The 12,909-nt window shown below is 40.8% G+C and overlaps 1 protein-coding gene across 1 annotated transcript in view; it reads right to left on the bottom strand.

The window, feature by feature from the left end:
- Positions 1-358: 358 nt before the first annotated feature.
- mtf1 (metal-regulatory transcription factor 1) overlaps positions 359-12,909 on the bottom strand; it is a 58,860-nt gene continuing 46,309 nt past the window's right edge. Inside the window, exons 8-11 of the mRNA XM_060847313.1 lie at positions 9,819-9,921; positions 4,654-5,207; positions 2,225-2,288; positions 359-837 (exon numbers count right to left, since the gene is read on the bottom strand). Coding sequence (XP_060703296.1) covers positions 485-837; positions 2,225-2,288; positions 4,654-5,207; positions 9,819-9,921 — 1,074 coding nt within the window. The 3' untranslated portion in view covers positions 359-484. The remainder of the gene's footprint in view (positions 838-2,224; positions 2,289-4,653; positions 5,208-9,818; positions 9,922-12,909) is intronic.

The raw sequence follows: 12,909 nt of genomic DNA, 5'->3' as shown, positions 1-12,909 counted from the left end.
TGATTCAAACCCAATTGGCCTGCAATTTGCTCAGTGACAGTGCAGCTAACTCAGGAAAATCCTCAATCCAGTCTACTGCTCAATTCACTGAACAATGATAGGATGCCCTTGCACCCAAGACAGATGCTGGCCATTTATTTTGTGCAATAAACCCTGATCCCAGCATCCCCTCTCGCTTGCTGAGACATCAGACACAGTCCAGGTCCAACTGAACCTTCCAAGTGTTGCAAGCTTTGACTCCAAACTGAATGTGGAATCAAAGCATTCTCTTTCTCAGTTTAAACAAAGCATTTCTGGATTTACTTAATAACAAAATGCTTAGTATAAACGGCACTTGTGTAACAGGGACTTCTTTTTAAAACCCTGCATTAGTAAAAGATGGAAATTTCTTTGAAAATTAATCCAGAGAAACAGCCATGCAAGCAACTTTACTTGGAGAAGCTGTTCAAGTCTATCTTCTTTTTTTCACCTTTTGCAGCAGTGCCTAAATGTCATTCGCCTCTATACCACACAGATTTGAAGGGGTCCCAGGACTCTCGAGAGAAAGAAATGCAGACATATCCATATTGTTCAAGTCTGTTGGAGGGTCTGTCTGCAAAGGCTGTTGTGTGGCCTGACTGCTTCCATCAGCATTAGAAGGGAAAGTCTGAGATGACAGCAGTGTCTGCTCCTGACTAGGGGGCTTTTGGGAAGAACCAGCTTCCGACGATGGAGTTTCCTTGCTGTTGGATGCTTTTTCTTTCGCTGAATCCCGGCAGGCACACTGGCACTGGCAAGACTCCTCTTGCTTGATTATTATGACCGGGACGCTTAACCCTATTTGCTGCACTGGGTTTCCTGAAAGAGAAACATAATAAGAGACATTTATCTAGAAAAGATACAAATTGTCTCAAAAGGACAAGGCACAGACACTGCAGGGAGGCAGTGGTAATGTCACTGGGCTGTTAATCCTGAACCCAGACAGACAATACTCTGGGGTTAATTGGTTTAAATCCTAATATGGCACATGGTGAAATTTGAACTCAATAAAAAATATGGAGAAAAGAACTGGCTTAATGACAACCTCTTAAACACCATTGATTGTTATTAAAAACAAACCAAAATGGTTCACAAATGTCCTTAAAGAAAGGAAATATTCCGCCCTTATTTGGTCTAAGTTACATGTATTTCCAGTCCAATGGTTAGGTGCTTGATTCTTAACTAGGCACTTAGGGGTGGGCAAGTAAGGCCACCAATACCCACAGGCTGTGAACAAATCTTTAAAATAACAACATGATATAGTAAACATATTAACCAGCACCAAGGAGATCAGGAGTGTGCTGGATGTTCAAAAATTCCAGATAATCATGAGGTCCATGGAATCAATATTCAAAAACACACACTAGGGTGGGACTAGATTGGTTGGGATATCAGGTCAGCATGGACTGAAGGGTCTGTTTCCATTCTATACATCTCCATGACTAAGTAACTGAAACATAATCCGGGTATATACATAGCAATGGCAGTTTATTCACAACACAATCACTTAAATAATTGTGCAACTTTGCCTTAAATAAGATTTACAAGCAGAGGGGTTTCTTACTTGCACCCTCAAGTGACTACTCAGATATTGTGGAGGATGCAATAATGTAGTAAACTTCACAATATTTGAGGTAAATAATTTTTGCCAGTTTGTTGAGCATGCTGGTACAAAGTTTGCTGCATTTTTGGAGACTGAGTAAAGGGGATGACAATTTGTTTGTGTTCTTGTTCACTGGCTTGAGGGCTTCAAATCACCTGCAACAATTGGGTAGGGCAACCACGTCGCTCCTTTGTTTTGAGCTGGGAGTTGCTTTACTGAACAATGCTCATGGGCGAGTTAGAGTTAGGTATTTTTCTGAGCCTACAATGTGATCTTAGTTTGAAACTGGCCATAGGTTACAAGCAGAGTACCAAAATCTTCTAGATTATCCTATATTGCAAGAGAACCCATCAAAGAAGTCCATCCAAGTTCATGGCCTTTTAAGTCCTCAAGACAATAAAAAGCACCTTGTCGATACTGCATTACTCAAGGACAAATATGAAAAGAATAGATCATAGAGAATGCTCTTGCCTCAGAAAAAATGTCAAAAGGTCAGACACCTAGAAATATTTTATCTTAGTTTGGATTAAATCAGCTCAAAAGCTGCTCTGCAATTTAAGAACCCTGGTCACTTGGAGGAAATAAAAAAAAACACTAGGTTACCTGTGTTGCCAGCGACTGGTATGGCTGTAGTAAAAAATACTTTTTCAACTTTAGGCCCCTGATGCTGAAATAAAAGAACAATCATTAGAAAAGAAGTTGAACTTATTTATTAGTCTTAAAAACTCACATTTGTTCTACAAAGTAATTCATTTTACCATCTAATAGCAGTAAAGCTATTTACAAATCATGTCAATTTATTTTCCATCATTGTAGCGAAACCGCACTTCTAACATGGGATACATGCCAAACTGATAAAATCCAACAGCCAACTGCATAGTTTGATTTTTTTTTGTCAGTTTTTTTTGTTACACTTCAATGTAAATGTTGATTACTTCAATTAGTGTAATTTTCTTTTAAGCCCTTCAGTTTACGTATGGGCTAAATACACTGAGCTTAAGACAACCAAGCTTAACTTCAGTGCCTTTACTATTAAAATGAAAAAGGCATAAGGGTAGCACATCAGACAAGGAATAAAAGAACATGAAACAGGAGCTGCAGTTATATGTTATTTTTCACAACCTCAGAATATCCCAAGGCACTTCTCAGCCAGTGGAGTACTTTTGAAATGTTGTCAAGGCTACAAGTGAAAACAGACTGTTTGCGCAGAGCGGGATTCCACAAAAGTAAATATTTGGTTTAGTAATGGTTAGAAACTACCTTGTTCTTTCGATCGTTATATATACATGTTGCCAAGGAGGATGGTGATGAAAGAAATGATTAAGACTTTCCTCAACGGGGACTGACCTGATTCAATTTCACTACTAACTGTTTTTAGTAAGAAAACTCCTCACTAACCTGAACTATCAAGGAAATTGCATGTTTCACCAAGTCATCCCTGGGCAGAAGCATCAAGATAATTGCTACAATTATTTGTATGGCACGTGTGTTTCATCTACTTGGATATTTTTTCATTAAACCCTACCAAAGGCAATGTGGCTTTGGAAGCCTAGATGAAGGCCTGGGGGTTTTGGCTGGACTGCCTCACAGCAAGGCAAGAAGAATTAGGTTATGGAAGACTTTGTCATTAACAAACAGCATGCAATGACTCAGCAAAAACATCATGGAAAGAATTATGCTTTTGGACTTTATCTGGAATCAGCTGTCACTTGCATCCGCCTGCACAACCTTCTGGATTGCAATGCAAATATTAGCATTCAGTAATCACAAAAAATGGTTTGGCAGTTTAAGATTTCCAGAAGCAAAAGAAACAGCAGTTAAATGAAATTAATAAATAAATAAAGTCAAGACAGGCTCAAATGAGCTAAACACCTGTATTTTCTTTCACTTTTATGATCTTGGGTGGCTACAATTTTTTTTTTAAAAGTTCCAATTCATCAGACTAAAAGATATGCATGACGTGAGTCTAGAATGTTTTCACGGAATATCATGGGAAAGATAATTACCGTTGTAATTAATTCCTTGACAAGATAATTTAAAAGATCAGAGATCATATAGAAGCAGCAGTTGTGATCAAATGCTTCATTCAGTATTTGGGGTATTAGTGGAACTCTTTGCTTTGCAAAAGAAAATTGCCTGGATTACAGCAGAATAACTGTTACTTAATTGCTTGGAGTTTAAATTTCCCTGCATCAAGAGTTTCTCTGGGGTTCTTCTCACAAATGGGAAAGATAAGCTGCTGCATCCATGGGCCTAAACTACACAATCTGTTGAAAGCACTCAATCAGGAAAATTATTCTTTCAATTCCTACCTGGTGATTGTGAGCATCACTGCATAACTTGACAGCGATAAAACTTCACATTAAACATCACCTGGTGCTGATTACTAAAAATGCCCAAGATATCTTCCTACCATAAAGTAGGTGGATCCTACTTTTTCAATAGATAAAAAACCTCTATACTTAATTGATGACAAATCAGGCAATATGATTTAACTCTTGTAGATGTTAATAAATTGAGAAGTTTCATTGTTGGAAAATAATTATTAATTTAAAGAGAAAGACAAGGATACTGGAAATGTACAGTTTTGGCACAGACATCACATTACCTTCTCATATAAACTAACGATTCTGTATTTACATAACATTGTTGCCCAGCAAAACAGCCCAAGGCCTACACTGAATTAAATAACATTGGCTTTCCAGAGACAAAAAAAACTGTCCTAGCAACATTCTGATTAGATTAATCAATTAGTCAACATCTGCTCTGAGATGCTGGTTGAGGGGAGATACACTGTTGGCCAGACATTGTAAAGGCTCTACCCTTCTTTTACAACAATACTTCAAAAGTTCTCTCTCCAGTTGAACAATATTCCCTATTCCCCCTGCCCAGTTTGCTGTTAACATTGCTACATGGCCATATTTTCATATGCAAACACTTCTTCACAGCTCTGGACTACTGCCTGGCTGCGCAGCTGCAGAACACTGAGTGCCACACAGCTTGAAAGGTTTGATTAAACCATACATGCTCACCGTTGTCTCTGTGTTCTGCTGAACAGTGCTGGCTCCATTAATGATCCATTGCAGGTTCTGGTCTGCCATTACAATGCTGGGTTGTAAAATAGTGGTGCTCTGTGATGGAGTAATAGTTATACCAGAAGTGTTTGTACCCAAAGGCACAGTTTGTACCATGGATGGCCCTGACTCCGTGTTGCCAGATGAAGGTAGGCCATTACTTGACATAGCTGGAAGTCCTTGAGGTGGGGGTGGAAGCGTTGGAGTAGGTTGGCTGAATTCTTGCTGAGTGCTTGAGAATTGAGTCATGGCTGGGACAGGCACTTGAGGTGTCTGCAAAATGCTGGTGGGATTCCCAAATGTCGTCTGGGGAGCGTTAGTAGCCAAAGCATCCAATGAAGTTGAAAGGGGGCCTGTTGCTTGCTGGGAATGGTTCTCAACATTTGACTGTGCCATGGTTTGAAGAGGGATGGGAAAAGACAACAACGATCCAGAATCTCCTAGAGCAGTGTTAACAATGGCTGCAGGTTGTGCATCACTGCTATACGTCCCTGGCATTCCAATCATTCCATCTTAAGTTTAGGAGAGAAAACAATATTTGTACATTATAAATTTCTACAAAAATCACAATTATGCAGTTTAACAGGGAATTTTCAGACAAGCCATGCAAATGTGACATTATCACTTCCTTCATCCTTCAAACGATAAATTGCCTAACTTTTGAACAGGAATCACGGGTATAAACTCAGTGGAGCACTAACGCATCGTGGTCAGTAGCCAATCAGAAATAGCAAGCTTGTACCAAATAAACCAAATTTCAAAAAAAAATGAAAGGTTTGAAAAATATCTTCTTTTTGAAAGAGGTATTTCTTGTAGTTGATTCACCATTGCTCAGAAGGCAGAAAATATCCTGAGAAAGATGTCATTTAAACTTTTTTTTCTGTATGACTAGTGCTCTAAATATAATAACATTCAAAATGCAATAACCGTGAAAGGTGTTCTGAACATTGTAGTAAACCACATAAGGAGAATTAGTTTCACTTGGGATTACATTCAGCATGGACTGGTTGGACCAAAGTGTCTGTTTCCATGCTGGATGGGTTTAAGTTGAAGGTTGTAACTATCTTAACAATTTCTCTACGTGAAAAGAGTAATTTGCCTTCCCTTTCACTGTTGGGGCTTCACATTCACCTCCTACACAATAACAGCTGAACCTCATGCAGGGCTTTTGCATGGGTGGGGGCAGTAAGAAAAGACAGATGGAACTAAATAAGATGATAGAGTCCCCACTCTTACCAGACCACAGGCTGCTTGCTCATTAGAGACGCGACTGGTGATGCTTTAACCTGAGAATCATGTTAACCTCAGCCAGTGCAAGAATTAAACCCATGTTGTTGGCATCACTCTGCACAGCCATCCAGCCAAGTGGACTAACTGACCCCCAATAAACAACTGCACTGCACTCACATTCAAAACCCTTCAAACCATTCTTCTGTGTCCTTAAAAATAATTTAAGCGAAGATGTATGTTTTTATATTATGCATGTATCTGTATATATGCACGTGTCATTAAAAAACCCAAACTCATGAGATTCTGGGTTCCAGCAAGGACTCCTGTCCACCCAGGTCTAGAGTAAGCTCAGAGCTCAGCTGTAGGACATAGCCACAGCATGCATAAAAGCAAGACTGGCACTAAAACAACCCCACGGGACTCAAGAAAGCCATGAAAGGTGTGCCACCTGATAGAGCTGAGTGTGAGGTAATCAATGGCAGGGATATCCCAAAATGGGTGCTGCTCTAACACACTGAGACTAGCTGCAGCCAAGAGCAGGAGTGAAAGAAGCTCAAGAGGTATTTGCTAATGTAGTTGAGAAATTCAGGAGTTCTGAAAAAGCAGGGGCAACACTAACTTAGTAAAGCTCACTATCTGTGGAAAAGTTGTAACTGTGCCCATGTGAAGGTTCTGAACAGTTTCCAGGGGAGTGCTGTCCAAGGAAAGGGGACTGAACTAACAGGACTTGAGCAGTCATGTATGAACAGCTTTTGAGCAAGTTCTGAAGCTGGGTCTTGAAAATTAAGAACTGAAATTCCTTGTAGAAGGGTCAAAGTTGCGATGAGATTTGGTGATCCAATAGTGACTCATGTCTGGGATCTTGCCAAGAAATCCATAGGACCTGTCTGAACCATACTGGATGAGAAAGATGTATTCAGTTACCCAATATCCATTTTTACTGCATACTGGAATTTAATTGATTTAAAGTTTGTATGTAACGTTTGTTCAAAAATCCTAAAATCATGTGACTTTTCTCTTTTAATTAACTTAGATCTCAAACATCACCTACTTTAGGCAAGGTAAAAAGTTATAGTCCCTAGTCATTTTAAGGAGAACTAAATTAAAGTTACTCATCTCCGAAATTTCAAATCTTTACCGCAGAGTATATAACTTGTCTGATGTGTGGCAATGGTGGGATTTGAATGCACATCCCCAGAGCATTAGCCGGAGTCTCTGGATTACCAGGTGAAAGTGAGGACGGCAGATGCTGGAGAGTAAGAGTCAAGAGTGTGGTGCTGGAAAAGCACAGCAGGTCAGGCAGCATCCGAGGTGAAGGAAATTTGACATTTCGGGCAAAAGCCTGACTCTCGAGATTACCTGTCCAATATCATTATTCATACTGTACATCACCACCTTTCCTTCCAAATGTGTACACATTTATACATGCATTCCTACAGTAATGGGTGCCCAAAGATTAAATAATCAACAGGGTAAGAAATCTATTGGCTTTCTGTATCAGAGTCATAGAAGTGTACAGCATGGAAACAGACCCTTCGGTCCAACAAATCCACGCCAACCAGATATCCCAACCCAATCTAGTCCCACCTGCCAGCACCCAGCCCATATCCCTCCTGACCCTTCCTGTTCATATACCCATCCAAATGCCTTTTAAAATGTTGCAATTGTACCAGTCTCCACCACATCCATACATGTACCACTCTCTCTGTGAAAAAGTTGCCCCTTAGGTCTCTTTTATATCTTTCCCCTCTCACCCTAAATCTATGCCCTTAGTTCTGGACTCCCCGACCCCAGGAAAAAGACTTTGTCTATTTACCCTATCCATGCCCCTCATAATTTTGTAAACCTCTATAAGGTCACCCCTCAGCCTCTGACACTCCAGGGAAAACAGCTCCAGCCTGTTTAGCCTCTCCCTATAGCACAAATCCTCTAACCCTGGCAACATCCTTGTAAATCTTTTCTGAACCCTTTCAAGTTTCACAACATCTTTCCGATAGGAAGGAGACCAGAATTACACGCAATATTCCAACAGTGGTCTAACCAATGTCCTCTACAGCTGCAACATGACCTCCCAACTCCTGTACTCAATATTCTGGCCAATAAAGGAAAGCATACCAAATGCCTTCTTCACTATCCTATCTACCTGCGACTCCACTTTCAAGGAGCTATGAACCTGCACTCCAAGGTCTCTTTGTTCAGCAACACTCCCTAAGACCTTACCATTAAGTGTATAAGTCCTGCTAAGATTTGCTTTCCCAAAATGCAGCACCTCACATTTTTCTGAATTAAACTCCATCTGCCATTTCTCAGCCCATTGGTCCATCTGGTCCAGATCCTGCTGTAATCTGAGGTAACCCTCTTCGCTATCCACTACACTTCCAATTTTGGTGTCATCTACAAACTTACTAACTGTACCTCTTGTGCTCGCAGTCAAATCACTTATGTAAATGACAAAAAGTAGAGGACCCAGCACCGATCCTTGTGGCACTCCACTGGTCACAGGCCTCCAAGTCAGAAAAGCAACCCTCCACCACCACCCTCTGTCTTCTACCTTTGAGCCAGTTCTGTATCCAAATGGCTAGTTCTCCCTGTATTCCATGAGATCTAACCTTGCTAACCAGTCTCCCATGGGGAACCTTGTTGAATGCCTGACTAAAGTCCATATAGATCACATCTACTGCTCTGCCCTCATCAATCCTCTTTGTTACTACTTCAAAAAACTCAATCAAGTTTGTGAGACATGATTTCCCACGCACAAAGCCATGTTGACTATCCCGAATCAGTCCTTGCCTTTCCAAATACATGTACATCCTGTCCCTCAGGATTCCCTCCAACAAATTGCCCACCACCGAGGTCAGGTTCACCTCAGCTTGTCTTTACCACCCTTCTTAAACAGTGACACCACGTTAGCCAATCTCCAGTACTCAGGCACCTCACCTGTGACTATCGATGATACAAATATCTCAGCAAGAGGCCCAGAAATCACTTCTCTAGCTTCCCACAGAGTTCTCGGGTACACCTGATCAGGTCCTGGGGATTTATCCACCTTGACCCTGTTTCAAGACATCCAGCACTTCCCTCCTCTGTAATCTGGACATTTTGCAAGATGTCACTATCTATTTCCCTACAGTCTATATCTTCCATATCCTTTTCCACAGTAAATACTGATGCAAAATATTAATTTAGTAACTCCCCCATTTTCTGCAGCATGTTGATAAATAAGTGTTCTCTGCCTACATAGACAGAAATATACTGATTTACCCTTTTTACTAACACAATTAATGAAGAGTATTGAAACAATTAAACTGATAAATCCATTCTCGATTCTAATCTTTAATGGATTCTTGAAATTGGGCTTGTCCTAGATCACCAGATCCAGAATTAGACTTTGCCACGTGGCACACCACTCCCTCATTTTTATGATGATCCTTCTTTCACCCCATGGGCAAGGTTTGTGCTAGGTTTTTTTGAAACACAGGTAAAGACAACTCTTCAGTCACCTCAACCTCTAATGAGCAATTCAAGCACTGAGGAGGAACACAGCGCAAACATGTGATCATTCAGTTTTCATATTCATGTTTCCCAGCACAGATTACTGACCAGTAATGAAAAGCAGCAAGTTTGACAGGTTTCACCAAGTCCCCACTACTCTTGTCCAAGAATACAGATGTCACTTGCTGTGCGTGGCTGCTGCCTCGCCAGAGACTGACTAACTCATTACAGATCAGAGATCAAATCTAAAATCATCTTGGCTTTTTGTAGCCCTCAACACTTAAAGCTCATGGGAGTTACTAGAAATTTACATTTATTTTTAGTTGAACAGAATACATCTGGACCATTAGTATAGTTAAAATAGAATACATCTATCCAAGATGCAGTCAGCATTTTCGTACCTGTCTGCTGTGAGCCATCATGGCTGGTACAGCTATCGATATTGTTAAACATGGATTCAAATATACTTTCTGCTGAAATAGTGCTTAGATCCCGTCCTGAAGTCTAAGAAACAAAACAGGATTATTGTGTAGCAATTCATCAGCACAGGCAACAAAACAGACAAAGTTAAACTGAAAACAAAATTCGAGCTATCCCAAATCTCCATCATCAATCTTAGCACTTTTTTTTAAGTCATCCTTTCCATATATTAAATTTGCATTCCCATTTTGTTAACATAGGAATTACACTTCCCCTTTCCACCAAAGTTCTCCCCTTTTCTCCCAAAGTCAACAATTACTTCCAGATTTAGATTCTGGCAATGTTTGACAGTTTAGCATTTTTAGCTAAACATTCTCCTGTGCTTATATCAAGGTAATTTCAATGGGCCCAGAGCTCAAGTCAGGGATAATTTTGTTATAGATCAGCTGACTTTCACTTCTTTCAAGGGGGAGCATTTGGAATTTACCATTTTAGGTTCACATTAATTTTCCGTGTAGGACCACCAAATTACAGCTTAAGGCAGAACACTTGGCAAACATTCCCAAACTTCCAATTTATTTTATATTCATTCCAGGTTGAGGACAATGCTGACCAGGCTGGCATTTGTTGTCCATCCCCAATTACCCGAAGTAAAGCGGTGAGCCACTTTCTTGATCTGCTGCAGCCCCAAGAGCTGTTTGGGAATTCCATGATTTTGACAAAGAGAGGGGGGAACTGCGACATAGCTCACAGTCAGGGTGACGCATGTTAGAAGAGAACTTGTAGATTAGATTAGATTAGATTAGATTACTTACAGTGTGGAAACAGGCCCTTCGGCCCAACAAGTCCACACCGACCCGCCGAAGCGCAACCCACCCATACCCCTACATTTACCCCTTACCTAACACTACGGTAAATTTAGCATAGCCAATTCACCTGACCTGCACATCTTTGGACTGTGGGAGGAAACCGGAGCACCCGGAGGAAACCCACGCAGACACGGGGAGAACGTGCAAACTCCACACAGTCAGTCGCCTGAGTCGGGAATTGAACCCGGGTCTCAGGCGCTGTGAGACAGCAGTGCTAACCACTGTGCCACCGTGCCACCCACAATGGTGGTCCTATCCATCTGTTGCCATTGCCCTTAGCTCTGGGCTCATGAGCTTGGAAGTTGCTGCTGAAGTGCATCTTGTATGTGCCAAACAATGCTGTCATTGTATCAAGGTTGAATGTTGAAGTGGATGGGATGCCAATCAAGTTGGCTGCTTTGTGCTGGATTTTATCAAACTTCAAGTATTGTGGGAACTGCACCCATCCAGGCAAGTACAGTATTGCATCACACTCCTAACTTATGCCTTGTGAATGATGGTCAGGTTACAGGGAATCAAGAAGCAAGTTATCTGATGCAGAATTCCCAAACTCTGACCTGTTCTTGTAACCACGGTAATTTTATAGCTGGTCCAGTTTAGTTTCTATAGTCATCAGTAACACCGGCGCTGTTGATGTAATGAGGAATCAGCAACAGTAATGCTGTTGAATGTCAAGGAGAAATTATCATTGCCTGGTACTGTGTGGCATGAACATTGCATGTCACTTGTCAGAGCTGAAAATGTGTTGCTGGAAAAGCGCAGGTCAGGCAGCATCCAAGGAACAGGAGATTCGACGTTTCGGGCATAAGCCCTTCTTCAGGAATGTCACTCGTCAGATCAAGTCTAAACATTATCCAGTCCTGCTCAACATGGTCTCAGATTGCTTCAGGATCCAAATCGGTGCAAATGGTTCACCATTTGCACAGATTTGGATGCTGAAGCAGTCCAAGTCCATTGCTAAATTTAAGGAGGGAAGGTCATTGTTGAAGCAGCTAAAGATTGTTGGATTTAGAATGCTACCCTGAGAAACCCCCAGAAATATAATGAGACTGCAATTGTTAAATGTCAAAAACAACAACTATCTTCATTGGCACTTAGGTATTTTCCCACTTATTCCCATTTACTTCAGTTTAACTGGGGTTGTGAAAATAGTCAAAAACTGACGTCAAATGGAATCACTCATTTCACCTCTGGAATTTAGCTCTTTTGTCTAGGTTTGGACCAAGGCTTTAGTGAGGAGAGCCCTGGAAAAATCCAAACTGAATAACCAGCAGGTTATTGCTGAAATACCACTTTACATTGCTGGCTGTGAATTGTTCCTTAACTTTGCTAAGGATCAAACATACATGGATGGGGAAATGATCAGCAAGGTTATTTTGTCTAGTCTTTTGTGGACACGACATACTTGGGCAGTTTTCCACATGACTGGGGAGATGCTAGTATTGTAAATGTACTGCATCAGCACCCTTTGAGACACGACTAGTGCTGGAACAGAAGTAATGAAAAAGTTATTCCAATAACGATAAACTTATGGAATGAAAAGGAAAAAACCATCAGGAAAGCTAATGCATTTAATTAGCAATTAAATGTCCTCAGGATTTCCTAAAGCACTTCACATCCAGTGATGTCCAAAACTTTACAATTAAAGACTGTTGAAATCTGAAGGTTTCACAAAACAGTAGCAAGATAAACGATGATATCATCTCCTTTGGTGATGCTTGTTGAGGGATAAACATTACTGATGAAAATGCGTTGCTGGTTAAAGCACAGCAGGTTAGGCAGCATCCAAGGAACAGGAAATTCGACGTTTCGGGCATAAGCCCTTCATCAGGCCAGCATCTGCAGACCTCATTTTTTACCCGAGGGATAAACATTAGCCTTGACAACAAAAAGCTTCCCTGTTTTTTCCACATAGTGGAAAATGAAGCAGCAAAGAATAAGTGAAGTCCTCAGCACAATGTCTCATCAGAAAATGTTTGACAATTGTGCACTTCCTCAGTGTCATAAGAGAAATACTCATGCTCCCGAATCAACTTAGGGCTTACAATACTACTGCTGACCCAAAGCAACAACTAAATATAACATTACAGTTTGGAAAATGCATTTTTCTAGGTAAGAGAAAAGTTTCAGCATGTTAGTAAATTGGCTGAGTGTTGTACAAATACAACGTATTTAGGGAAATTCAGCCAATTCCAATATCAAT

Source organism: Hemiscyllium ocellatum, chromosome 30, assembly GCF_020745735.1.
Source record: "Hemiscyllium ocellatum isolate sHemOce1 chromosome 30, sHemOce1.pat.X.cur, whole genome shotgun sequence".
Lineage (NCBI taxonomy): Eukaryota > Metazoa > Chordata > Chondrichthyes > Orectolobiformes > Hemiscylliidae > Hemiscyllium > Hemiscyllium ocellatum.
Note: the sequence above shows the minus strand (reverse complement) of the source record. Positions and strands in the feature narration are given on the sequence as shown.